Source organism: Mustela putorius, unplaced genomic scaffold (assembly GCF_011764305.1).
Source record: "Mustela putorius furo isolate JIRA1106 unplaced genomic scaffold, ASM1176430v1.1 tig00000275_pilon_pilon_pilon, whole genome shotgun sequence".
NCBI lineage: Eukaryota > Metazoa > Chordata > Mammalia > Carnivora > Mustelidae > Mustela > Mustela putorius.
In genome coordinates, this window is record NW_025421341.1 from 32,018,269 (window position 1) to 32,044,830 (window position 26,562).

Genomic DNA, 26,562 nt, shown 5'->3' on the forward strand with positions numbered 1-26,562 from the left:
TGAATTTTGACAACTGAGTTTTTCTCTTTCAAAAGCTAACACATACCAGCACTTACAACAGGACAATGTTCTACCATTAATCATTCTAACAACATGGGATGAGAAAGGTCCATCTCTTCTGCCCCTCTTGAGGTATCACCAAGGACTTTACAGAATTGCCCAGTGTCATGGTCAGGCAGCACTGGTGCCAGGCTCCAGAGTCCCCGCTCCTAACACTTTGCCCTCCTGGAGGTTGGTCATTTGTAGCCCCAGCCAACCCAAGCTGGCTGCCCCAGCTAGCCTCTGAGCCTAGACACTGGTTTACCAATCATCCCTATTCAAGATGGGGCCCATCTGGATTTGACACTTCGAATTCGGATTCTTCTAGAGCTACTCTGGAGTCTTCCTAATGGTCACTTCCAGACCTGTAGGGTTTAATCTGCTCTACAACCGAAGGCCCTTTGTATCTAAAAAGTCAGTACTCCTCCCAAGCCCTATTCCCCAATGATCCTCCTAGAATCTTTCCCATAATTAGTGGGTAGGACTCAGCAGTGGAGATTATTAAATTAAGACTTCTACATTAGTAACTCAGTCCTGATGACCTGTGGCGCAATCACTGTGATGCTATCGTGAACTTGTTCAAGTTCCATGTAAGAGGCAATGTGAACAGAACCACGAAGGATGCGAGAGGGAAGGAAAGACATTCCTGGCAAGAAAACAATGTACTGGGGTAAAAAAGTAAAAATTAAAGTTAAAAATAAACTCAGGAAAAGAAGTCACCTGGGGCAGAGGTCTTGCAGTTTTAAGAAGAAGAAATGCACATGTAAACATCTGAAGAACTGTATCTCTGAGTAAGAGGCATGGTCAGGTTGGCTTCAAAAGAGCGTGCCAATTTCTTATCCAGCAGCCAAGGCCTCCACTCCATCTCCCTCTGCCCCATCGCTTCTGCTACTTGCCACAAAGCCCAATCCTTTGCTCGACCCAAAGCCTTTGGTCCCCTAGTTCTGCTCTCTTCCATCAGTCGAACTCTATGAACCTGCTCACATGCTCCTAGGACGGTAGGACTTGGGTCCTTTGTACCTCTGTCCTGTGCTGCACACCACCCCCTCCCGCCACTACACCTCTGACTGCAGGAACTCTGCTGTAACCCGGATCCCTAGCACACGGTCGACTTCCTAGATCACAATGACTTCAAGTTTTACTTTTGATGACTAAATACTCTCAAATTAACTTTTCAAAAGTCTTAATGAGATGAAAAAGCCTAAGAAAAATCAAACTCATATTAAAATTCCTTGGAAAACCATAGGTGAAACTGCAGATTGTTACTGGTTGTACTCTACCTCACATTTTATAGTCAAGAAAACTGATGGGCAGAGTGACTGGCTATTATAATCAGTGTAATAGAAGGTTTGGAAATTTTAGGTCTTTATGAGTTTTAGAGGTCTAAACATTCTCAAATTTTGTCTTAAAAATATTGAGGGGAAAGAGGGAGGAAAAGTACCCTCAAGAGTTTTTCACAGAGAAAACCATTATTTGAAATCTCTTGAGGGCCGGTCCAGGCTGTTTAATATAAAAGTGCCTTAAAAGAAAGAAATGAGGGTTGCCTGGGTGGCTCAGTGGGTTAAAGCCCAGGGTCCTGGGATCAAGCCCCGCATTGGGCTCTCTGCTCAGCAGGGAGCCTGCTCCCCCCCACCCCCGTCTGCCTCTCTGCCTACTTATGATCTCTGTCAAATAAATAAAATCTTTTAAAAGAAAGAAAGAAAGAAAGAAATGAAAAAGGTTTGAAAGTAAGTAAAAATGTGTTTTTTCTCCACAGCTGCCAAGACTGTCCAACACCCCAGGTGAGCCAACTATAGCTCTGGTCCACTTCCTCTTTTTGTACCATCTGCAAGCTAACAGTGGTTTTTACAATTTTCATGGTTGCAAAATCTTGAATAATATCTTACCACATGTGAAAATTAGATGAACTTCAAATTTCATTGACAATAAAATTTTGTTGGAACATGGCCAGGCTCATTCATCTAAGTATCATCTCCGGCCACTTTCCTGCTTGTACAACAAAGGCAAAAATGCAGTGGTTGTGATGGGCCGTGTAGGGCCCGCAGCCCCTGCATGTTTTACTATCCAGCCCTTTAAGCTTCCCAAGTCTGGGTTCTGCAATAATCCTACATGATCTATTAAAAAGTTATTAGAACGAAAAATTATCAAAGTCACATAAAATAAGGTGAAGATATAAAAATCAACTATTTCTACAAACTAATAGCAACCAGAAAATAAGAAGAGTATCATTTTCAACATCATCACAAAACAAGAAATATTTGGGGAGAATTTTAACAAAATGTGCACATGAAAGACCTCTAGACTTAAGTTAATAAATGAAACTGAGAGATAAAAAGACCTAAACAAATGCAAGTCTACATGGTGTTCATAAACTCCAAGATTCAACACTAATACATGTCAATTTTCTCCCCAAACTGACCAAAATTCAATATAATCCCTATCAATATCCTGGAGACCTTCTGTAGACACTGACATGCTGATTCTAAAATTACATGGAAATACTAGGGACTGAGTAATAACCACAACTTTGACAAAGAAAAACAAAGTTGGAGGAATCACACTATCTGACTTCAAGAATAACTATAAAGATACAGTAATCAAGACAGCTTAAAAAACAAAAAAGAACAGAAAATCCAGAAATAGATCCAAATATTCACAATCGACTCATTTTCAAAAAGGAGGCAAGGTCATTCAATATGGGAGAAATATGCCTTCTCAAACAAATGGTGCTAGGAAAATGAAATAGCCTATCTTTAGAAAAAAGGAAAAATATCCTTAATCCCTTACTTTATGCTATATATAACTAAAAATGGATTACAGACCTAAGTATGAGAGCCAAAACTCTAAAATTTCTAGAGAAACACATGGGGGGGGGGGGGGAAATCTCTGAAAACCAAGGGTGAGGAGAACGTTTCTTGGGATTAAAAAAAGCCCAGACCAGGGGGAAAAAAAATTGATAAACTGGATTTCAACAAAATTAGAAATGTCTGCTCTTCCAAAGACATTTCATAAAGTACTTATATCCAGAGTAACAACTTAATCATAAAACACGATGCTGGAAATGTGGATGGACACTTCTCCAGAGACCCTATATGAATGGCCAGTAAAACAAATGGGAATAAGAAATCAGAAAAATGCAAACAGAACATAGTAAGATACTACTGCAAACCCACCAAAATACCCCAAATTAAAAAAACTAGACCGGAGAGTTGGCGAGCATGGGAAGCCACCGAAACTCACAAGCTCCATCATTGGTGGAAATAGGAAATGGCAAAGCTACTTGGAAAACTGTGGTGTTTCTCACCAAGTAAAAATGGATCTTACTAAGTAAGTAGCTCAGCAATTCATCCCTGAAGAATTTACCTAAGATAAAGTGTCTATCCAAAGACTTGTATCCAATGTTCACAGCAGCATCATTCACACATGTCAAAAACTGGAAACTAAACTGTGCATCACCTGGTGATGAAACATTTCCTTAAATATCTATGTAACAGTTTCTTACTATTCGTGATAAAAGGAAATATACAGATACATGCAATAATTTTAATGACTCTCAAAAGAACTGTACTAAGTAACAGAAGAGTAACACAAATGGCTACATACCTACTAGGACACTGTAAGAAAAGACAGAAAAAAGACTGATGGTTGCCTGGGGGCAGGAGGCAGGGGGAGGGGCGAAGGGCAAAGTGATCTAGGAGAACAATTTGGGGTGATGGAATGTTTTCTTGATGTTGATGTGATAATGGTTTCAGACTGAATACATTTGGACATGAGAATTTGTACGACTAGAATTGTACATGTTGTAACTGTACATTTATTATACAGGTTAGATCTGTTGTTTTTTTTTTTTTAAAGCAGTTCAAACATTTTGAAAGGTATGCTTAAAACATCCTTTCACTTTATCAACCTAAGAATTACACAAATGTTTGCTCTTATGCAGGGAAAAAACATCTTAATCTTGGAAACTGGAGGGTTTCCGCCTTCCAAGATCATCCTACACAGAGCAAATCTCCAATTTCTAGATTAATTTCCCAATTGTCTTTTAGAATTTCAGAGGACCAACAAAGTCTTACTGAAGGCACAAATGAAGTCGAAAACCAACCACGCTGGTAAGCTCACCTCATTCTCATACTGGATCTCTAACATGGCCCGAGAGCTACCCAGATCCTGCATCACAGACTCCGCTTGCTTCAGCAGCTCCTCTCTGTTCACAGTACGCTGAAAAACAAAGCACAAATGTGAGAAAACAATGCTTGTGTTACACTTTATTATAATAAACAGCTGGCATTTCTTGGAGTGCAAAAAAAAAAAAAGGAACCATTAAAATACTATTTTTCATTTATCTGAGAGAAAGCCCATGAGACAGTGTGCATGCATCTGCTTGAGTGGGGCAATGGGCAGCGGGCGAGGAAGAAGGGTAGAGAATCTTAAGTGGACTCCATGCCCAGCATGGAGTGGTGTGGGGCTTGATCCCACGACCCTGAGATCATGACCCCCACCAAAACCAAGAGGCGGACGCTGAGCTGGCTGAGCCAGTGGAGCGCCCCAAGACCATTTCTAGAAAAGCACATGTCAGGAAAGGCTAAGAAGCAACTGTGTTGCTATGAACGTGGACAACAAAGCTACAAGTTAAGTCTAAGTATTATCTTGAGCCCACGACACACACACGATTGAGAAAATTTCAGGTGGAGAAGAAAGGCTCTCTGTAACCTTGCCAGACACCAGTGCAAGTTAGGGCTGCAGCTACGTGGCCTCTCCCTGGGCACAGTTACAATTACATCATGGAGAGATCGGTGTGGCAGGGACAGGTGAGACAGATGAGCTGAAACCTCCTGGCCCCAACCTGCAGAGATCCTACAAGCACAACTACAAACATCTACTAACAAGATTCATGGGGACGAGACATGTCCTGCTAGATTTCCAAATCTACCAACACTGCCACTGACACAATCCTACTGATACAAATAAAGATAGAAATAGCAAGGCTTTTGCAAAACAAACAAAAAGTATAAGGTAATTTTTGTTTTGCTTCTCATTCCTTCTAATTCTTTTCACGTCATTACTAGTGGCTCTCATGAGTCTTGGAGTTACAGGTTTTCAAAAGACACACGAGTAAGAATCCTCAGCAAGAAAAGAGGAAGATGAACAGAGACATCAGAAGCAAAAGGCAGTGGCGTCACAAATGGAGGATGGGGTCGCCGCTGGAATGGCTCACAGTGGAGTGGTCAGAGCTCTGAGTGTGAAGCCAAGGTGAGAAGCTCAGGAAATGGAGGTCAGCAACCAGGGGCTAACTAGGCACGAGCCAGGAATCCCATCAAGAATCCTGTTTTGGTCAGCTCTGATCAGAGTGATGTGTGAAGGGACTAAAGTGCATCTGGTTAATTCTAACTACTACACACGGATCAAGTATAAAAGGGAGGCTATAGTGTGAGTTCCTAAATTAAAAAGAAAAAGCCTTGGTGGGAGAAGACAGGACTCTTTCTTGGCACGAGAGTTATGGCAACTAAGAAAAAAGAACTGGAGAAATTACTCCAGAAATGGGAAAAAAGGACTCTTAACTGTGGGACGAAAAAGAATCACAGAGAGCCTGGTTCCAAGACTTGACAGGAAACCCTGGCTGCTCCAGAGAAGACAGACTGGCAGGTACGGCAGCGACCGTGTGACGGTTCCGCACCACAGACACTGCTCCCATGCGCCTCAGCTCCAGCATTCCCGTTATTGGCAAAAGCTCGATGCGGTGTACCTTTACATATTAGGGGGGAGAAACTTACTTTTTTCCTATCCAATCTAGGTGCAACTCTGCTATCTTGAGAATCAGACTGGTTGATTTCTGGGTTGGTATCAAGTAATCTTTGCATTGCTCGGTCCCGATCAAATGCAGTTACATAAAAAAGCATTTGCCGGGTATCAAATGGGAAGAAAAATGGGCTGTAAAAAGATGAGACACAGATTATCTGAATTAGAATCACAAACCATACAAACCACTACATTAGAAACAAATTGTTACTATGGTACAGAGGAAGAATTTTAAGAGAACCAATAAAAACGGTCTTGGCAAAACTAATTTGGAAGAATTTTCATAACTCTTGTATGAAATTTCTAAGGGATCAATAATGCATTAAAAGTACCTTTTGCTGTGAAATATGAAATTCAACTATTAAAAATCCTATACTTTAAATCAGGTCTATTCAAGATTATCTTTAATCTACCCTAAGACTTTTAGGAAGTCTGACTAGACCAGCAAAACCCTGTTTTTAAAATACGATCACTGCTTCATGACACTGTCAAACCATCCCCACACCACATATACACAAATAATAATAATGGCATTACTAGCTCATGGTGTTCCTCCATGAGCTACTTCCTCACTCAAACCTACCAAACAGCCATGCTGATTTCCAGAGAGGATCCCTACAGGGACACAGGTCCTACTGCTGCCTCTTGATTTAGGATTTTGGAAGTTCTTGACACAGAGCTGCTAAAAACACTTCCTGTGGTGATGCCAATGTTCAACGTCTGTTCTAATACAGGTAGCCACATAAGGATGTGGCTGATGTGACTAAAATCTAATTTCTAATTTACTTTTCATTGAGCTAAATGTAAACAGATGTATGTGGCTACTGACTACTGTACTGATGGGGGGTACAGTTCTATGGTCTCTGAGAATGTTAAGTCTAGATGCAAACAGGCTCAGAAAATCAACCAACTATATACCTTTGGAGTCCAACTTTACGAAGACAGAGGATTTTAAATCTCTTTAAATATCCTTGCATACTTTTCTGTGTCATATATTTAGACACATACTGTCACAAGTAGACCTTGTATTCGCCCCAGCTAGAGGACAGGCAGTGACACTAAATATTAAGCAAGCTGTGATCAAATATGATGTTACTTAAACACATTTAAGTAGGTCCAGTGAAGACTGTTTTTGTGACAAAATATATTAATACCCATGCAACAATAACACACTCCCGAGACATCATTTCAGAAATGATCATCTTACCAGGTTTTTCCGAGTTCAGTCAGCCATGCTGGGATGTTTCCTGTCATGATTACTAATGGATCCTGAAGCTGCCGATTTGCCTTTGCTGTCAACTTACTGTTAATGAATTCACTAGTTGGAATAATCTCCTTGCACATTGCGTTCTGTAAAATGTTGAAAATAAATAAATAAAGTTAGTCTGCATGTAGTAAAACATTAGGGTGCTATCCACTAACTCTTTATCTTCAAAAATATATGCAGAGGGCCTGGATTTCACCTGGTTCCCAACATATGATATACAGCTCCTCACTCAAGTGTCTCAACCTAAATGACAACTTCTACAATGCAGATCTCAAATACCACAACCTCTACAAGCTGCTAGTACTGATCCGATCATTGAGGTGGCAGCTAATGTTTTGTGTGAGGCCAATTCTGTCATTCTTCTCTATTATCAACTTGGACAAATGAACTTTTGCTTAAATGTAGAATGATGGAATTTTTCTATCAGTTCTATGAATAAGTAAATAAATAAATAAATTCACAATCGTTCTTCATGTTGTAGCCTAACTTAATAAAGTTACAGCCAGGAAGAACACTCATCCAGGAATGTAGGCCAGCCACAGAAAGTGCAGGAGAAACTCCCATTGGTGAGTATGTTATATCTCACTGGGCTATGATCCCTCTACATTGAATAGAATCCTTATGGCTGTCTCTAGTACAACAAAAACTCATCAACCACTAGACAGAAAAAGCCATCAACCATGGGTAACATGTCACGCACTACACACGATGGGAAACTCCATAAGCAGGCCACATTACTCACATCGTACAAGTAATACCAGTATCGACTGATGGCATGTAAAACTCTTAAAAGAAGAATCACATCTAATGATGGGTCTTCAAAAGTTATATTTTCAGGTGGCGCGGATATGAGGTAAACTTCTAAAGGATTTGATACCGATGGGCACACTCCATCTAGAGGGCAAAAGATCAAAGGTAAGGTTTGACCCAAGTTAGAAAGGCTGTGCCAGTGGAGCCAGTGTCCTCTTATCCCCCGAAAATAGTAAGCACAAGCTGTGAAGATCTACCGTTTGGCATCCTATCAGAGTACTGATAGCTTCAACATTTTTCCCTTTATCTTACACATACATCATACAAGCTTATGAAAATTTTGCTTTCCTCCCATATCCCAATAAACTGTAAAGGAGAAAAACGGACTCATTTCCCATTTCTTCTTTTCAACAGAAGAAACAACAAACAATAAAACGGCCACAGAGAATAATAAAGACAATGTTTAAATTTAAGTTTAGTTTTATACATGGATTTTTAAATTTTTATAACCACCTTAAAATGACCATGTAAAACAGACAAATATTCCCAATTGTAAATCTGATAGAAGATTTGGCTATTTAATCTGAGGCCAAGGATAGGACAGACAGAGTTTCCAAGGGGATCTACGATTCTTAGATTTCACTGAGTAATAGCTTGGGCATGGGGCAGGGGCTCAAACTGTTGCCATTTACTTTTACCAAACAAAGGAATTAAAAATTACCACACTATTGTTATCATAAAAGAAAGGGCAATTTTTAATACCAAAAACACAGACACAAAAAAAACTCAAACCCCCCTCCCACACACACACACACAAAAACACAGAACTTAAGTTTTCTGAAAAGAAAGCAAAACACTGTTATAATGCCCTTATTTCTGAGGACAAAAAAAAAAAAAAAATCCAGTAGCTGACACCATTTTGTTTGGAACTCCTGGATAGAGATGGTCTCCAAGAAGGACCCTGAGCCAAATGTTAAAGTACAGCTACCCTCACAGAAATGGGGGGCGGGGGTGGGTGAGCATACGGAGACTGGAAGCTTGATAGCTTCCATGCTACAAAACAAAAGAGATCAACTGGGGGCGCTACTCCATTCTGCAGTCATTACACTACCTGGCAGAACTTCTCATTCCTTCTGTAATTGTTAGATTATAACAAATGACCAAAATGGAGGGCCTGCCTGACCACCATCAGTCTCTTCTTTAGTAAATGTGTTCTACTAACGAAATTTGTTTTAACCTTCATGAAAACATAAATTTGTCATGAGAACAGTAGGAGTTCTTCCCAATTTTCTTCCAAAATTTAATTTTGCAGGTACTTAATTTTTCATTTGTGGTACATTCACTTTTTCTGTATCATATCTAAGGGTTTCACTGCTAGATATAAATCATTCCTAAAAATCATTCATAAAACTTCCACAACAAGAAACCTACTGCCCCGTGGCAATTTGTTTTCCCCTCCCATGGACCAACTTACCATGCCATAACTCATCGTGCTTTTTTGCATTTCTAGGTGATGTTTTTGTTGGAGCTGTTTGGGCTCTTCCTCTTTTACCACCAACACAATCTTTATTACTTTCTTCATCCTCTCTCACGGGTTTGTACCTAAATTGATTGGAGAGTATGTAAACTAAATGTCAATTTTAAAAATACAAACTCTTCTACAGGAGCTAAAGTGTGACCCAGAGACACCACAGTTACCAGAACTCTGACATCTATCCTGTTTCTCCCTACTTATGGGTTTGGAGAATTCCCCAGGCACTGTTTCAGGAAACCACCACAAAGAGTGCACTGGCCCAGGAGAGGCCACCTGAGGAACGCCAGGGTTGGTTCAGAGAACAATGGCTCTCTGTAGTTTTGTGGGGTTTTTTAAGTGGAGCCCACTATGTGGCTTGAATTCACAACCCTGAGATCAAGACCTGAGCAGAGATTGAGAGTCGGCTGCTTAACCGACTGAACCACCCAGGTGCCCTGAAGATTGGTTCTCTTTAAATCTAAGTAGAAGACATTCACAAACAATGCAGAAAGCTGCATCCAAATGCCTCTAAGGGCTCAGAGATGCCAAGCTTATTACCTAAAGGAATGTCATCTTCCAAAGAGGTTTTTGTCTTCTTTAAAGACTTGAAATGAATCTAAAAAGTTGACATATACTGTGATTATTGCCCATGAGTACGTTTTCCAGGAGACTTAAGGAAGGCAAATACAAACGTACACATGTATGCACATGCATGCATTCACGTACACACAGATAAAATATGTAAAGCGGCTTTTAATAATAAAATGTAGGACTTGGGCCCCCTCTCCTTATGTAAGCCAGTCATTACTATGAATTCCAAAACACAGGAACGACATATGGAAGTTGATGACAAAGCAAAAAAAAAAAGTCAGTTTTGGACTTGCCATATTGTATGAGTCTTTGTCCAAATGCCGGCTCTCCCCAGAGGGTTGCTCTCGTCGTCCGTGGACTCCCGCTCATCCTCGGCCTGGATACTGAACTGCCGGACTGCCTGATACACGGTCATGTTATACGGCAGCAAATGCTCTCCAATGTAGAACTGTAGCCTGTGCCTTACATTGCCGGAATTTAAGAACTGAGCGGCCTGAATGAAGCAAAGAAAACCCACTTAAGCTCCAGGCCCTGAACCGCGTGTGCATGACAACACAGTGAGAATAGCACCTTACCAGAGACTCGTCTATTTCCTCGTCAGAGCCATCATCATCACTGTCTTCATCATCTTCTCTTACTCTTCCATACCCTGAAGACCCAAGAAGGCCGTTAAACTCCTAAGCAATTGTCCGTGGCAAAGAAAAGCCCACGCATACTGGTTAAATGAACATACTCTTAGAACATACTCTTAACACTGTGACCTATGAAGCAGAAGCAGCTAAGAAAATTGTCACCTATAGAGCATCATTTCTACTGCATTATGTTCCAACACGATAAATGAACTCATCACTGAAGTCAGCCATCAACCCCTCGGAAGTGTATTATACTTCCACAGTCTATGTAAAAATAAATGATTAGAACACAAGTTCCCAATGCTAGGTTTTAACAGAAGCAGCCCTAAGCAGGGAAATCGTTCCCACATCTCCTAACAGTCCCAGCCCAATGTACGCACAAACACAAAACACACATCTAGGGAAAGTACCTCTAACTACAAGGTATCTCTCGATAGCTTGTACCAAAGCCAGGGGATCGATCTTGACTGGCCCGCCTTTCCACTGCTTCACGTTTGCACAGTCTGGATGTCTTTGTAACTGGCATTTTAACTGATGTGTGTTGAAAAATTTTAAAGCCTGTGATCCTCTGTTGAGAGAAAAGCTCAAGATAATTTGTGAAAAAAAGTTATTCTATTATTTTCAAAATCAACATAATACAAACAAAAGACAATACAAACTTCATTTTCTTAAGACACAAAATAAGCACGTACTTACCAGCTATGTCAAGTCAAGCCAGCAATTCAAGTTACTTAGTGAAAGTTACTATAAAGTAAGAAATCAAAGACGGTGTGTATGCATGCATATGAAAACATTAAATTATCATTTTATCTCTATCATACCGGAAACCGATGTGAGCAGAAATCCTCACCACTGAGATTTAACTATTTCTCTAGACTAGAAATTCCTCAACCATTTGAGCCTGCTCACTTCTGCAGTATTTTGCCGCAGCCTAACGAAATTCTATGGCTTTTAAAACAAAGGAAAAAGCCCTCTTTTTTTGCTTTCAAACAGTTCTAAAATTACTTTAAAAACTAACCTTTAAAATTTACTTTGCTACAGTCTTTTGAACGAAGCAGTTTGATAGCTACACCAGTCTAACCCAATAATGATATTTAATTGCTCACTTCTGGAAAGGGCTGACAATAGTGAGACACAGACAGGCTTAAAATGCAGTTCATCTGTAAGATTCCATAAGGCATGCAAATAAAAGTATGGGAAAGAATATTCCATTAGACAGGAGATACACACACGTGCGTACACACAAACACACACACATTTACACACATATATGTAAACATACATTTTTAAAAATACAAATCTAGGTAAAATTAAAGAACTGTAATTTTCTCAGGCACAGATGAAAATGCCCCCATATTCCGTAAAATTTTCCAGGACAGGATAATGATCAAAACTGAATACTACATTCTATAATAATATTCAAAGCCAGAAAAAAACCCGAGCCCACACGGATCCCTTCATCTGTCCAATAATGCATCGTTTTAATTCAATAAAAAATTTAAATGTTTTCAAAACACATCAGACTGTATTTTAAAACTAAACTAGTTTCTTATTTTGTAGGCTTCTAATCATAATATTCCAGAAACCTTGTAACAACCTGAAAATACCATAATGAACTTTTACAGTGAATTCTTTCTATAGCATTTCATGAGTCCAGCAAAACTACTGTATTATGGAAAAAGCAGAAGTTTTAATGAAAACAAGAAAACTTCAAAATATACACTTATCTGCTGAAACCCATCAAAGGTATAACCACTTATATCACATTATTGCACAGAATGCAAATATTTTATTATCCCTATCTACAAATTCACAGACAGAAGCTGTATATATTAAAGTCTATCAATTTAAGGAACACTAAGCCTATTATAGCTCACCAACACAATCAATGGGTTATGTATTTCCAAAACATGTTAAAAACACATGGGGCGATTTTAAAGATAAAAAGTGTTTTTCTTCAGTCATTATAGTCAAATGGTCTTAGAGCAGATGAAGATGTTACCAGACCTCTTGGCACTTAACCTCAACAAAATGAAGCACAGAGTCCAATGGCAAGGGCACACCCAGGCACTGATCCTTACCTGCCTCCTGTCCCATTTCCACTGGGGAAGTCATGTACTTTCACTGGAAATTGCTCCATCTGGCTGAGGCAGTTGTTCATCTTGTGAACTAATGCCAACAAAGGTGCATTACCCACTGGTTCTACTCTTCCAATGGGCTCTTCTCCAGGAAGCTAAAGTTATAAATAAACCAACAGGTTAAGCGAGGCCTCTTGAAAATGGAACACTCCTCAACAAGAAAATTTAACGGTCAGTTTTACAGAAGAGAACCATTCCTCTATTCTCTTTTGATAGATTTGGTTGGAATGATTATTTGCATCTAAATTATTTCAAAGAGACTCTTTTTTTGTACAGGTCCACAATCCCTTATTCTTAATTCCTAAGTCCAAAAAGGCTAGAAAACACAACTTATTGGCAAAGAGATCTGACTCAGACATGAGGCCCTTTGCAGTCTTTATTTACCTGAACTGAGCAGGAATATCCATATGCTTTCCTGCAAAAATATTCAACGTTCATGGAGCGCTATTTAGAATCCACTGGGAACCAGGCAATATATACGTACCGTACTGTAGAACTTCCGAAACCCATTCAGCTGCATGGAGATTACAGACCTGTACTTAATCTTAAGCATGGTATAAAACTACATCCAGTACTGCTACACATCTAATGCATCTCAAACAAATAACAAGTCTGCATTACGAGCCCAAGTTAAAACAATACAGGAAGTACTCAAATGTTTCACCAACATACAGGAATACAGGAAGTGCTCAAATGTTTCACCAACACATAGAATTACCCTTAGTCCTACTACACAGATGATCCAGAGGATGACTTCTCTCAAGCAGTTTTGCAGGAAGTAGAATGATGTTAAGTCACTAGTGTCCAAGAATGGTTACATTCTTGCTCTTACTGAGGCTGAAGGAAGTGCAGCCTCTCTGAGCCTTCTCAGAGGTTTGGTAATCCAGATTATATTAATGGTGATTGCGTACACTCCAATAAAATTGTTAATACTGTACTTTATATGCAAAATGGAAACATATATACATCCTCTCTCATGTCTATAGCTATTTTACCATATTTCCCTATATGTATATATATTGACAACATGTTTAAAAACAAATATTGAGAATAAAATATATTCACAAGAGACTATTAATGGCTGGTTTTACCGAAACAAAGACTCAAGATACAGTGGCCATAGAAAATATAGCACGTATGCCATTAAATCACAATTATGTTGCTTTACTAGTATATTTGATATATAAAAGACCAAGAAATCCAAATCTAAAACTGTATCAGAAGCCAGAGACTTGACCTCAATATCTTGACCAGCACCTAAAGGATATTACTAAGGTGAAAATATACCCATCAGTGACCAGTGATTCCTACAGGATGACAGAGAATCATCAGCATCAGGAGATAACTTACTGGTGAAGAAAAGAATACATGAAGGAATCTCTTTAATCTGATCTCTCTGCTCACAGTATCCTTTTCACTTTTAGATGTCAAATAAAGCAACAGCTGCTTCACGAATCCACTGTGTTGGATTTCAAACGATGAAACATCAGACTCTGAGACTATGCTACGGATTTCTACAAGGCACTCAGCTCCACCATCCACCTGGAAGAGTTGGGAACAGAATTTTTATAATGATATACTGACTTATCTGTACTGATTATTTATATTGACTTAAACTAAATGCACAGTGCACATTTCCCCCAAAAGGAATTGAATACATACTCGCATTTTTAAAAAAGAAGGTGGGGGGAGTGATACATTCTTGGTAGAACCTTGGAAACTATGATCTTACACACAAAGTCAGAAATGTTAGGGTTTCATGGAAGAAAACCAGCATCCATACAACTAGCATAAAAAAGGAAAGTCTTGCATTCAGCCAATGTTGAATAAAGAAATAAAGAAATAATAATAAAAGAAATCAAGAGACTAAATAAATAAATAAATGAGACATAGAATTGAGAATACAAACTGAGGGATAAAGAGCTAGAATACCACAATGATAAGATAAAACAAGAATATAAAGTATGGCCTTAAATTAATACATTTAAAACCTGGATGAAATGGACAATTCTTGACTACTCGAAATACTCAAAGTACACTAAAAATGTAAACAGGCTAAGAATCAGATGAAATATAAAAGGCTTATTATTATTATCCAAGTACTATCAGATCCATGTGGTTGAGGGGTTAAGGAGGGTCCCCCATTAATTCTAATACCCACAGTTGAGATGTACCTATGGGACATTTCTCTCAAGTTTCTTTTTTTGTCAAGAAATATTAATGTGACAGATTGGGTGGCTCAATCAGCTGAGCCTCTGACTCTTGATCTGGGCTCATACCATGATCTCAGGTTCGTGAGAATGGGTTCCCTGCCGGGCTCCACGCTCAGAGCAGAGTCTACTTGAGATCTCCTGGCCCTCTGGCCCTGTCCCCCCCCAACTCATATGCATGTGCTCTCTAAATGAATCTTTAAAAAAAGGAAGGGGGATGAGAAGAGAAGAAAGTCAAAGATGAGATTCCTAGTATAGTTAATGATAAAATAATGAAGGACAAAAGTCAATGGACAAGTTACAGCTAAGTCAGTGCTAAAGGTACATGTCTGGCGAAAAAGGTGATCTAAGACAACAAAATTCATGGAAAGTCAGAGTCATCAAGGAAAGGACAGAAAGACAGAAGAGATGCTGGAAAAGATGACGAAGGACCAACATGGTGCGGCCCATGTGATACCTGGAGGTTGAGTTGTTCAGTTGCAGCACAAAGTCTCTGAAGGACATTCAGCGCAGGGTTGCTTCCATCCATGTTCTCAGAACTGAAATAACGCTCTACAAATTTATGCGCCTGTTCCTTAATCCAACCTTTAATTTTTTCTCTGCAAGAAGGAAAAAAAAGGTATTAATTTCAGTTTCCGTGTATAGAAAGGATTTCAATTATAACTCCACATCAAAGGCAAATAGCTGCTACACTTAAAACTATTTTCCACCTATGCTTCTAAAATTCAGATGAATCAAATTGTCATTTTCTTTCTTTCCACCCACCCTCAAGATTGATCATTTATTTATTTATTTGACAGAAAGAGAAACCACAAGTAGGCAGAGGCAGGCAGAGAGAGAAGGAGAAGCAGGATCCCCATTGAGCACAGAACCTGATGCGGGGCTCGATCCCAGGACCCCGGGACCATGACCTGAGCCGAAGGCAGAGGCTTAACCCTCTGAGCCACCAAGGCGCCCCTAAGTGTCATTTTCAAAATGGGCTAAGGTATAGTAGAGAAATGCTCATGTACTTAAACTATAATTCAGATCATTACATGAAGAATATACAAAAAGTTCTAACTTCTTGGGAACTCTACCCCTAAGTGTTGGCCTGAAAGCAACTCTACATGGCTGCTTCATTAGGTACAGACATACCTGCTTTGTCCTTTATCCTGTTCCTTGGAGAACTAAACTGAAGAACTACAGGCCAGGAACCTGCACCTGTGCTATTAGCTGAGATGTGGCTATTTAAATTACAAATTCTGATGGCTTTAGATATACATTTGCTTATTTTCTTAGTAACCAAAATTGGGAAAGCAACCAAACAAATTCACCCCCGCCCCAAAGCCTATCTCTTAACCCAGTTGCATTTGATTTTTAAAAATTTCTTCTTTGCAGAGGAAGTAATTCTTATTGGTGTTACAACCAGAGACCAAAAAACTAAATAAAACAACTCAGAAGGGCTGAAAAAAAATTTTTTTTCAAAGCCACACACTGAAAAGATAAAAAATTTAAAAAAAACAAACAGACAAAACAAAAACAGCCAAAGACTGGTATGTGAAAAAGTTTAGCTGATACAATTCTAAATAGCTTAGAACAAACAAGCCTCCACTCTAGGGTCCTTAAGTTCCACTGTGAAGGGTAGAGGAAAGAAGGGTATCATAGAAGGGGGAGTCTGTGTGCGCGCATACAAAATATGTCAGCTTTCCCTTCCCTAGAACAAAACTAAAGAACAGGTTCCATGTTTGGTTTTGAACATATGTTAACTCCCAACCAGAAATGTTGAAATGGTTTTGAAGTGTGACTGAATTTAGGAAAAAGCCAGAGTTCAAAAACTAAGAAATCTTCTCCATTCTTGAGCAATGCCATTTCTGAGCATAAATTGAAAGGCTCTGTTTCATCTCCACGTAGTAAATGTGCTGACTGCAAGAATGTAGTGTTTCACTAATCTCAGAACAAAAGTAATACAGAATTCCCCCACTTCACCTATTATTGGATATGGTGTCCTTTGAAGCGGCCCTGGCAAGACCACTAACTCCCGCAGTTCGTGCTGGTTCAATGTTGTTGCTGTTGGACTGTGCGCTTAACCTTCCCCACGTTTTTGGGTTCAAGCTTGCCAGGAAAGACGACTTAGGTGACTGAGTAGTGGTAGGGCTTTTAGCTATAAAAAGAAGCGGTAATGAGAGTTAAGTCATCTCAGCATACTGATGAAAAACCAACCGAATTTTAACATTCCTGTTTATAATACTAGATGAATTTACTGAAACAACTGTTCAGGAAACCCAGGTGTGCTTAAAAGCTGTCAAGTACATGCCTCTCACTGCTACTGTCCTTCCCTCTGTAGCCCACCACATTACCAAAGCAATTACCTTGATTGTCTACTTTGTCATCATCTCTTGGAGGTGAATACTTTGGCCTTCTTGGCCCTCGTTTTGGCAGTCGTTTTCTCTTTAGAACATCACTTAATCGACTATCACATGGGAAAACATGGGATAAGTTTAGCAATTACCACGCTTTATTATCATCGCTCATTGAAAAGCAAGCTAAAATGGCAGAAACAAGGAGTTGTGAAATATTGCCACAAAAGGGTATTCTTCATTTTATGATTACTTATTTAATGCAGACTCTGCACTAGCCGTGTTTAGAGGTCTAGAAACACAAAAAATGATTAATCCAGAAAGAGAGCTTATTTGACTACACTGAACTACTAAAAAAAGTAAAACCAAATAGAGTATCTGATTAATTCCGTGTTAAAACTCTTACTATAAAATTTTGTACACATACAGAAAAGTACAAAGAACAAATTTAGGATGCAAAGAAGCAATATTAAAAAGAACTGTGCTATCAAACTAGAAAAAGAATGTTAAATCTGATTATCATTATTTCTTTCCTAAGTTAAATGACAAGAATAAGATATATACAACAGGACTCTGAGTGTTAAAGATACTTTCCTGATACTACCCAAAGTACTTTCATGGTATGTAATATAGTAACATCCTAAATGAATGCATTTATAAATAGTTTAGTGATTTTTTTTTTTACTCAGAATTACCTATAAACAAATCTATTAAGTCATAGTGCGAATAACCTGTTTTGAATTAGAATACCTGAAACAGAACATACACAGACTTTGTCTTATTTTTAATACTCTTAACAACAGTAGAAGTAGTTTGAAATATCAATAGATTCTCAGAATAACAAAAGTACTTAATGTGGAAAAAATGTTCGGGCTCCTGAGTGGGGCAGTAGTTGAGTGTCCGACTCTTGGTTTAGGTCATGATCTCAAGCCCTGTGTTGGGCTCCGCGCTCAGCATGCAGTCAGCTTGAGTTGGTCTCTCCCTCTCCCTCTGTTCCCCCCACCAACCCTGTGCTAGTGCACTCTCTCTCTCGAATAAATAAATCAATCTTTAAAAAAAAAAAAAGGTTCTGGTTCAGTTGGTCTGCAACCCAAATAAAATTAGAAAAAACAAACAAACAAACAAAAAAACCCCAGAAAAACAAAAATAAAAAACCCTTTAAAGGACTTCTAACATCTGATATGTATATTAAGATCACAAACAAATATGTTTATGCTTCACAATCAAGACAAGTGAACTTTTTTCTTTAAAGATTTATTTATTTTAAAGAGTGAGAATTTTAAATTTTAAAGAATGCAGGTTAGGGAGGGGCGTGGGGGGGGGGGAGAAAGAAATATTCCCACAGATTCTGCATTGAGCATGGAGCCTGACATGGGGTTCGATCCTGAGCCAAAACCAAGAGTTGAATACCTGAACAAACGAGTCACCCAGGCACCCCAAGGACAATTGAACTTTCAAACACAACTAAATGATTCCCCCTTCACAAATTTACATGAACTTTTCTTTATTTGAAAGCATATTACAAAGGAATGGAACTGCTTAAAACTTTAGAAGTTTTCCCTCATTTTTTTTAGAATTTTCAACTCTAGAAACTATAATGAACTCTAATTCCTTTAAGCAGCTCAGAAATACCGCATTTGTATGAGCTACATCACATTTCACCAAGCACCTGATGTCTCGGGCACCACGCCTGCGCTAGAGAGTGAAACCCTGCAGTAACACAAGTTACTACAGCAGCCGGGACAAGAAGTCATTCTGGAGAGGAAGGGAAAAGAGAGGCAGGCAAGGCAAATCCAACTTGAAAAGAGAGAAGGTGAAGGATCCCCAGTATATTGCCCAGGCTCAATCCCGTTGGACTGGACCCCTGACATAGGTATCACCCAAACTAAGCAGCTTCCTAAAATAACAGCCACTGTGTCAGAAGTCTCAATCTGCAGCCCACGTCCCAGAATTGCCAAAATTCTTATTTAAGCTAGAGAGGACAAGTGCCACCAGGTGGCACCAAAAGGAGCTGGAATCCTGAGCGAGATAAGCTTCTTAGGACAACACCACCTTGCAGCTGACAGGATTAAATGTTTGGACCTCACTTATTAAGTACAGTATGTTTTACCCAAATCTATGTTACACCTTAAAAGGAGCAGGAAGGAGTATTACACTAACTACACTCTGAATTCCAGAACTGAATCTGTTGATCATATGCGTCATATAGCAATACTGAGTTTCTAATGTCAAAGAAACAAAAACACTTTCAGAGTGTAATTTGTTTCATCACAACAAAATGAAAACTAAAATGAGGGTCTGGTAATGTTCTCAGAAGCACAGTACAATAAAGGGGTAGCGAGGTGGAAGCAGACCTATTTTAAGAACTCCCAATTTCTTTTATTAAGAGCAAAGTTGCCCTTTGCCAATTAAAAATGAATGGGAAATCAGGTTTATTCCTGTAGAGTTCAAAGAACTCCAGTGTTTAATATTTCTAACTCACTATCTAGATGTCTTGAAGTTGGTATGTATGCAACAGTGCAGTAAATATGCCATTAAATATGAGGGTTCAAATCCTACATCTGTAAAGTAAATGTGTGACACTGTACTCATCATTGACTTCTCAATTAGTTCACTCAGAAAGTTTCCTGGGCCTCAGTTCCCTGACATGACACTGGAAATACCTAGTATCTCTTGTGGTTCCTAAGTACGAATCAACAGAGTGGCTTTCCCATAAGTGTTCGGTCTCTTCCCATGCCTGTTAAACATCGAACTAAACAGGATGGGAAAACACAAAGTGTCCTCTCTAATATTTTACCATTTTATTCCCTGTGTGAATCTCAGGTACCAGGACACAGGTAAAGGTAAAGAGCATAAAAATCAGCACAAAACTCTGACTTACCCTTGAGGGCTCAGATCTAAAGAATCATCTCTGCTGTGCTGCAAGCTCGGGGACCCCAAGTCAGCCGTGGCGTTAGTGGCGGCTGTGGCTGTTCCACTGCTGACTGACGTCGTGGACCCCAAGGATCCCGACCCATTCGTACATGCCTTTGGTGGACTTGTCAACAAAGACTCTGATTCTGCTAAGTGTTTTACTTGATGCATTACACCTATGTAGTAACAGATTTAACAGTCAGTTTTAACCAAGACCACTTCCCCACGATTACAGAATCTAAAAGCTAACACTGATTCACGGGGAATGAATTAAAAGCATCCAGCAAATGAGGGTGGGAGTAGGGTGGAGCATGATGACTTAGGTGCCAGGGTTTTGGACTTGACTCCATTCTGGAAAGTAGGAGGCAAATTCAACCTTAAATAAAGAGATCTAAATTCAAAATGTGATCACAGGAAATTTAACAGAGTTGCACATAAAGTTCTACTGGAAATTCAAAATACCATAATAAAAACAATGAACAACAAAAATGCAGTAGTGCTCCTGTGGCTTGATAGCCAGGAGAAAAAGACTCACTACAGTTGTAAGCTGACTTCAAATGCACAGTGAGACAAGATCACAGTAATACCACTGGCCAAAAGAGAACACCAGCAATCCAAGGATGGTGATTTTTCACATCCTCACAGGAGACAAGGGGAGCTAAACAGCAACTTACAAGGCAGAGGTTCACATCTGGGCTAGAACCACAGGAGAATGCACATGGTGGACAGTGGTGGTGGGGAGTGGGGGTTAATTGCCAAGAACAACTGTATGCCAAGGTATGTATGAATGTATGTTCACACATTCACTTTTTTTTTTTTTTCTGGGAAACAGTCCAGAGCTTTCCATCAGCATTCTTAAAACAAACTAACAAACAAAAACCACAAAAACACAGCAAAACACAAAATGTATGAATGAACTCAAACTTGAGGCATTCACATTCCACAAATAATATCTACAGCAGTAACATGACAGACTGGGTGCTAGATACTAAGAATATGGCAACAGATGAGAAAAGTGGATTCAGGCAGTTATCGGGGACAAAACAAAACAATGTAAGAAATTACAAATAAAAAATAAACTGCCCTTTACAAAGTAAGTTCTGACAGAGCACACAGCAATGAGGACCCTACAGACTCTGAAAGGAAGGTGAGGTCCCCAGGAATAAATGACATTTAAGAGGAACCTAAAAGAATAGTCTATCTAGCCAGATGCAAATTAGAGAACTAATCAAAACTCCTCCATAAACTTCATACTGTATTTACTATGTAAATTTGGGGGGATGGAAATTCCAATCTGATGGCATAGTGATACTGTAAATGTAAAAAGAAAAAAAAAATCACTGTGAGAAAAAGACATATTCTGATATACTTCCAAATCAGAAAGATGAAATAGATGTGAAAGGTAATACTAAAGCAAACAACAACTAATACAGACCATGAAAACCAAAACACAGAATGCAAATTAAAAATAATCCAAGGCTAAAAAGAACACAATCTATGTGATCAAAGAAGTATCTATTCATAAATGCACCCATCTGCTAACGACAGTTACAGTTTGCCTTCTGTTTCATGTAAATATGTAGAGTTGGGATTTAAAAAAAACTTATTTAAACAGAACTAGTAAGAAATAGTGAAGACCTCTTTCCACTTAATACTCTGACACTAGCATGACTACAGCACTCTTGAGATGTGACGAGAAACAGAGCCAGTGTAAGGTGATGAAAGAAGGGTAATAAACCATATGCAGAAAGAACCAGGACTGCTGATAAGATGGAAGGTGAAGCTAAGAAGGATTACTTGAGGGTAAAACACCATTATTTCCTGTGTCCTCACACAAGACCAAAGTATCTTCAAAGACCAAAAGAGCCATAAAGAGATTTGTTGATGAGAAAAAACTCCTTTAATATCTTGGCATGTTTGAAAAGGATAAAACACCCAATGAGCAATACGATTTCATCTCTGTGATCTTCAAAAAGAGAATGGAAAAGTACTATGTCTCCAAGACTGACATCCATGTTCAAATTCCTCAAATTAGGAGACTAAACCCAAGGAAGTTAATAACAATCCTCTTTACTAGTGTTCTAATCTACTAATGGGATTCACTGGGAAAGCAAGTGAACCCTTGATTTTTTCAAGCATCTCTATGGGCAGGTGCACATTATCCACATGAAAAGGAACGTCAAGGATCGCTTCTGGCCCATGAACACTCAGATCACTAAAACCTAACAGTGTTTAACATCCGCCCGTTAATCTCACACAACATCAGTTAACAGATTTTACAGAAGACACGCTTAGATGTACGTAAGTTACAAGCATCAAAACTTCTTATGTAAAAGATTGAAGTTTAATTTTTATTCTAAATTAAAGCTATACGGCTACTGAAATACTATTTAGACTAAAAGATTAACCATTAATTAATTATCATGAATGACATTACCTTCTCTTCTGAAGTAAACACTAAAAATATCAGGTAACTTCTGCATTAAGATTTCTGCCATCTGAAGTGCTCCAACTACTATCTTCAGGTCTTGGCTTGACAGCATGGAGGCAATGTGACTAAAAAAAGAAAGCATTCGCATATAAAACATCTGTCTGAACTTGAGAATTATTTTTGGCCATACTACTTTAATTTTGAGAACAATATATTTTCACTGTGAAAACAACTGAAATTTGTCTTAAATGCTTAATGTCTGCATTTCTCTTTCTCAAGGTGTGCATAAATATAAAGAGACAATGGAGGCCTTGAGACATTACAAATGAACTGTTTTATGCAATTTTTTTCTACATTATTACTTGAAAGATTGCTGAGATTACTTGCAGAGACTTGAATTTCTACAACGTTTTACTATTTTCATGAACACACCTTGAAACAGCATGATTTTTCAGGACATCCTTCAGAAGTTCAGCATCCGCAAAATAAATTATCCTAAGAATTGCTCTAAGGCACTTATGTCTGACCGCAGGTCCCGCTGAGGAACTATACACTTCATAAAGAACACCAAATAATGTCTTAATAAAAGACTTAGCCAGTTCCGGATCCTCTTTCATAAGCTGTGCTCGAGCATCATCCTTCTTTAACTCTGAATATCCACCTGTTAAAAAAAAAAAGTACAATTCTAAACTTACAGACCTCACAAATACAAAAAAGTAAACAATAGAGCCTTCAACTTGCTGTAATTATTTAAAGTGTTTTAAAAAAAAAAAGACCTTAACTTATGTAATGTAATCACCTGGCATCCACAAAGACACCAAAGGCAGCATTAAGGCAAAACTGAGCCAGCTAGAAAGAACAAGGTATCAGCCCAGTGTACCTCTTGTTTTAATAGCATGTGTTCAACAAAATACCATGGATATTTCAGTATTAGCCAGCTAAACCACTGGTAAGAAATAAAGTTCACGAAATGGACAGTAGGTATGTGACTAGAAGCTATGGAAAAACAAGATGATCTGTGGCTTTTCTCAGAGGAAACAAGGTTCAGGGGAAATAAAGTGATAAGGAAGTAAGCTCTAGACCAGGAGTAAGCAAAGTATGGTCGAAAGGCCCAATCTGGTCCAGCTCCTCTATTTTGGGGGGTGGGTGGGGGGTATCTTACTGGAGTATGACCACATACATTTCTTTCTCTTTTTTATATGGTTGTTTTGCGCTACAATGGCAGTATGCTGTACAAGCACTGTACAATCCATAAAGCTTTAAACATTTACTATCCGGCCCTTCTCAGAAGTCCACTGACCCCTACACTCTACACTAGAGGTGCAAAGCGAGAGACTGAATCCCCAAGGACAGAGACAAATGTCAGAAACCTAAACAGAAAAAACCTATTCTTCATTAGTGAAGAAGAGAATTTTGATAGGAACGTGTAACAAAAAAGGTTGTAAAGAACTAAGCAGATAGATAGGTATGTGTGGATCTAAATGTGTAAGAGGAATAAGAGGATCAGATTTTAAAAAACAAAACAAAACAAAAAACAACAGAGGCCAATTCCAGCCGGAGCCCAGGACACTACAAAATCACAGACCAGGAAAAAAAAAATGTGGAAGGTCCCATGTCAGCAGTGCCAGCTCATGCATCAGTTAGAACATGACCAAAAAAAAAAAAAAAAAAAAAAAAAAAAACCAAACAAATTAATTACCACTACACAATGGTTTTAATCTTAATAAAGACACTCAGTGAAATAATGACTTATCATGAGAAATATTATTCACATGACAATACAGTACTATTAACTCAAAAGTACTTACTAGTGTTAGTATTGGCTAAGGGGTTAGGTTTTCTCTGAATGGCACGTGCTGTTCCCGTGTCCTCATTGATTTGCTGCATAGAATTAAAATCAATAGTATAAACTCGTCCCAGAGTGGACAAGCTTATCTCATCCTCACCGACCTGATGGGCTGCCTGAGAGCAAAGAGAGAGAAACCTTGAATATAAACATGGAGAAATTTATTAACTTAAGACACAGTGGGACCCTCCATAAATGCTAACTTACATATTTATTTCATCAGGTTTCAGATGGTGAAGTAAAAGAGTATGGAAGATTTAACAGTGTGGCCAAGACAAAACTCATTCATTTAATAAATCATTTTTAATTAAACATAATTATACACCACAGACTCTATAAGGTCCCTGGAGATATAAATACAGATCAATTCCTGATGGAAGATCCAGTCATGTAGAATCCCTGACATAAGGAAGACATCGTTTATATTAAGAAAGCTTTTAAGACATTGCTGATAGAAAAAAAATTTTTACCCGAAAAAAATCTTAGTATCTAATTCTTAAGTTAAAATAGTATATACATCATAGATTTTTAGCAGCCCACAAAATCTTCTTTAAACAAAATAATTCTACAAAATTATCCTGAGGTAAAAAGACTTTCCATTTAAATGATACTTTAAGATTGAAAGCAACACTCCTGGACCTAGGAGAGTAACCCCTAGGGTGTACATGTGTGCACAGTACATAAATACAACGACACGCTTTGATTAATACTATTTGCTTGAGATAAGACAGTCAAAAGATGTGATAGAATACTCATTCTTAGAACAGTCCAGGCTACGGAATTCTTAGGCTAAATCAAAGACAGGACTCCTTAAGCGTAAGAGAGTAAGCTAACAGGGAAAATGCAATTAACAGGACAATGCTAAAAAGAAGGCAGCTTAATGGTAGAGACCATGGCCTGCTTATATACTAAGGTGAAGAACACACGCCAAGACCCCTTACACCTCACTCCCTCCTGAAAGCTGGCTCAGAACTTAAAGTCTTAAGAACTCCTGATTTTATAATGGAAGTCAATGGTTTCAAAGTTCTTTTTCAAAATTTCATTTTTAACAACTAATGGTAGAAGACATCTTTAAAGAAGAATGCCTCTTCAATTGTGATGTTCTTAAAAAAATTCAAATATCACAGACTGAAATTAGAAAATATAGTATGACTTAAAGCTATCTCCCATATTGAAAATACCAGTAAATGATGCATGGTGTCCCAAATAATGCAGTGACCCACACTTCCTAACTGAAGCCATTTTGCTGACCTGAAAAATTTCTGAAATATTTCAATGCATACTTAATATGGAAGTTAACAGAAGTAATAAAAATCACACATAAAACCTTCATAGAAAAACACTAAATATTTTGGTGCACCTTTCCTTTTCATTATTCCTCTTATTTTGCTGAGTGCCCCAAAGAGTCACAAAGTTCTGAATACTGTGTTCATTTTTCCATATCCCATTTTATGTCACTAAAATGTATCCCATTAACATGTGGACTACATATGAGGCTAGTGGGTATCAAAACTCACTTAACCATTTCGTCACCTAGACTTTTATACTAAAATTGTTTCCTTGTTTTTGTTCTATAAAATATACTGACAAACAGCTATTTGTCTACAAATATTTGTTTATGGGAGGCATCTTCTGGGTGGGAAATAGAGGGGCTTTGAAAATGTATAGCCTGACTCCAATGTTTCCTTTTAGAAATGAGGAAACTATGGAACAAAGAACTTAAATTACTTGCTCCAAGTCAATCAGGTAGTTAGCAGCTGAAGCAGTTGACCTGAACAGAAATGAGGACCTTGTTCTCAGGAGACAAAATGAGAGAATCTTGAGTTAATTCAAAATTGAGCACATTTAAGTACACATATCCACCTCCCCACTCCATCCCTACACCCACTCGCCACCAAAATAGATATATTTAAACGGTACGATGAAACTACTACCTCAATGATCCGGCTGTCAATCCTGTTATAGGGATGCCAGAGGCCTCGGTCATCACGCCACTGCCATATTGCACCATCTGTGTTCTGCGCATTTCCCTTCTTCAGCATGGTATCAACTGCAAAAATGCCTTCTTTTGGTAAACATGGCATAAGTTCGCTGAAAACA

General features: G+C 38.6%; 1 protein-coding gene across 18 annotated transcripts in view; it reads right to left on the bottom strand.

The window, feature by feature from the left end:
- Positions 1-26,562, bottom strand: part of TRIP12 (thyroid hormone receptor interactor 12) — a 145,951-nt gene that overhangs the window by 12,958 nt on the left and 106,431 nt on the right. For 8 of the 18 annotated variants that reach the window (XM_004773423.3, XM_004773420.3, XM_045078840.1 and 5 more), the window contains 18 exons: positions 26,394-26,553; positions 24,425-24,578; positions 23,049-23,277; positions 22,623-22,741; positions 20,154-20,361; positions 17,285-17,385; positions 16,902-17,076; positions 15,394-15,535; positions 14,077-14,268; positions 12,670-12,821; positions 10,999-11,171; positions 10,532-10,605; positions 10,250-10,449; positions 9,327-9,454; positions 7,845-7,996; positions 7,043-7,185; positions 5,811-5,967; positions 4,159-4,257 (listed from right to left, as the gene is read on the bottom strand). In XM_004773423.3, coding sequence (XP_004773480.1) covers positions 4,159-4,257; positions 5,811-5,967; positions 7,043-7,185; positions 7,845-7,996; positions 9,327-9,454; positions 10,250-10,449; positions 10,532-10,605; positions 10,999-11,171; positions 12,670-12,821; positions 14,077-14,268; positions 15,394-15,535; positions 16,902-17,076; positions 17,285-17,385; positions 20,154-20,361; positions 22,623-22,741; positions 23,049-23,277; positions 24,425-24,578; positions 26,394-26,553 — 2,758 coding nt within the window. The remainder of the gene's footprint in view (positions 1-4,158; positions 4,258-5,810; positions 5,968-7,042; positions 7,186-7,844; positions 7,997-9,326; positions 9,455-10,249; positions 10,450-10,531; positions 10,606-10,998; positions 11,172-12,669; positions 12,822-14,076; positions 14,269-15,393; positions 15,536-16,901; positions 17,077-17,284; positions 17,386-20,153; positions 20,362-22,622; positions 22,742-23,048; positions 23,278-24,424; positions 24,579-26,393; positions 26,554-26,562) is intronic. The other 10 variants (XM_045078842.1, XM_045078839.1, XM_045078834.1 and 7 more) reach the window with 6 other exon arrangements.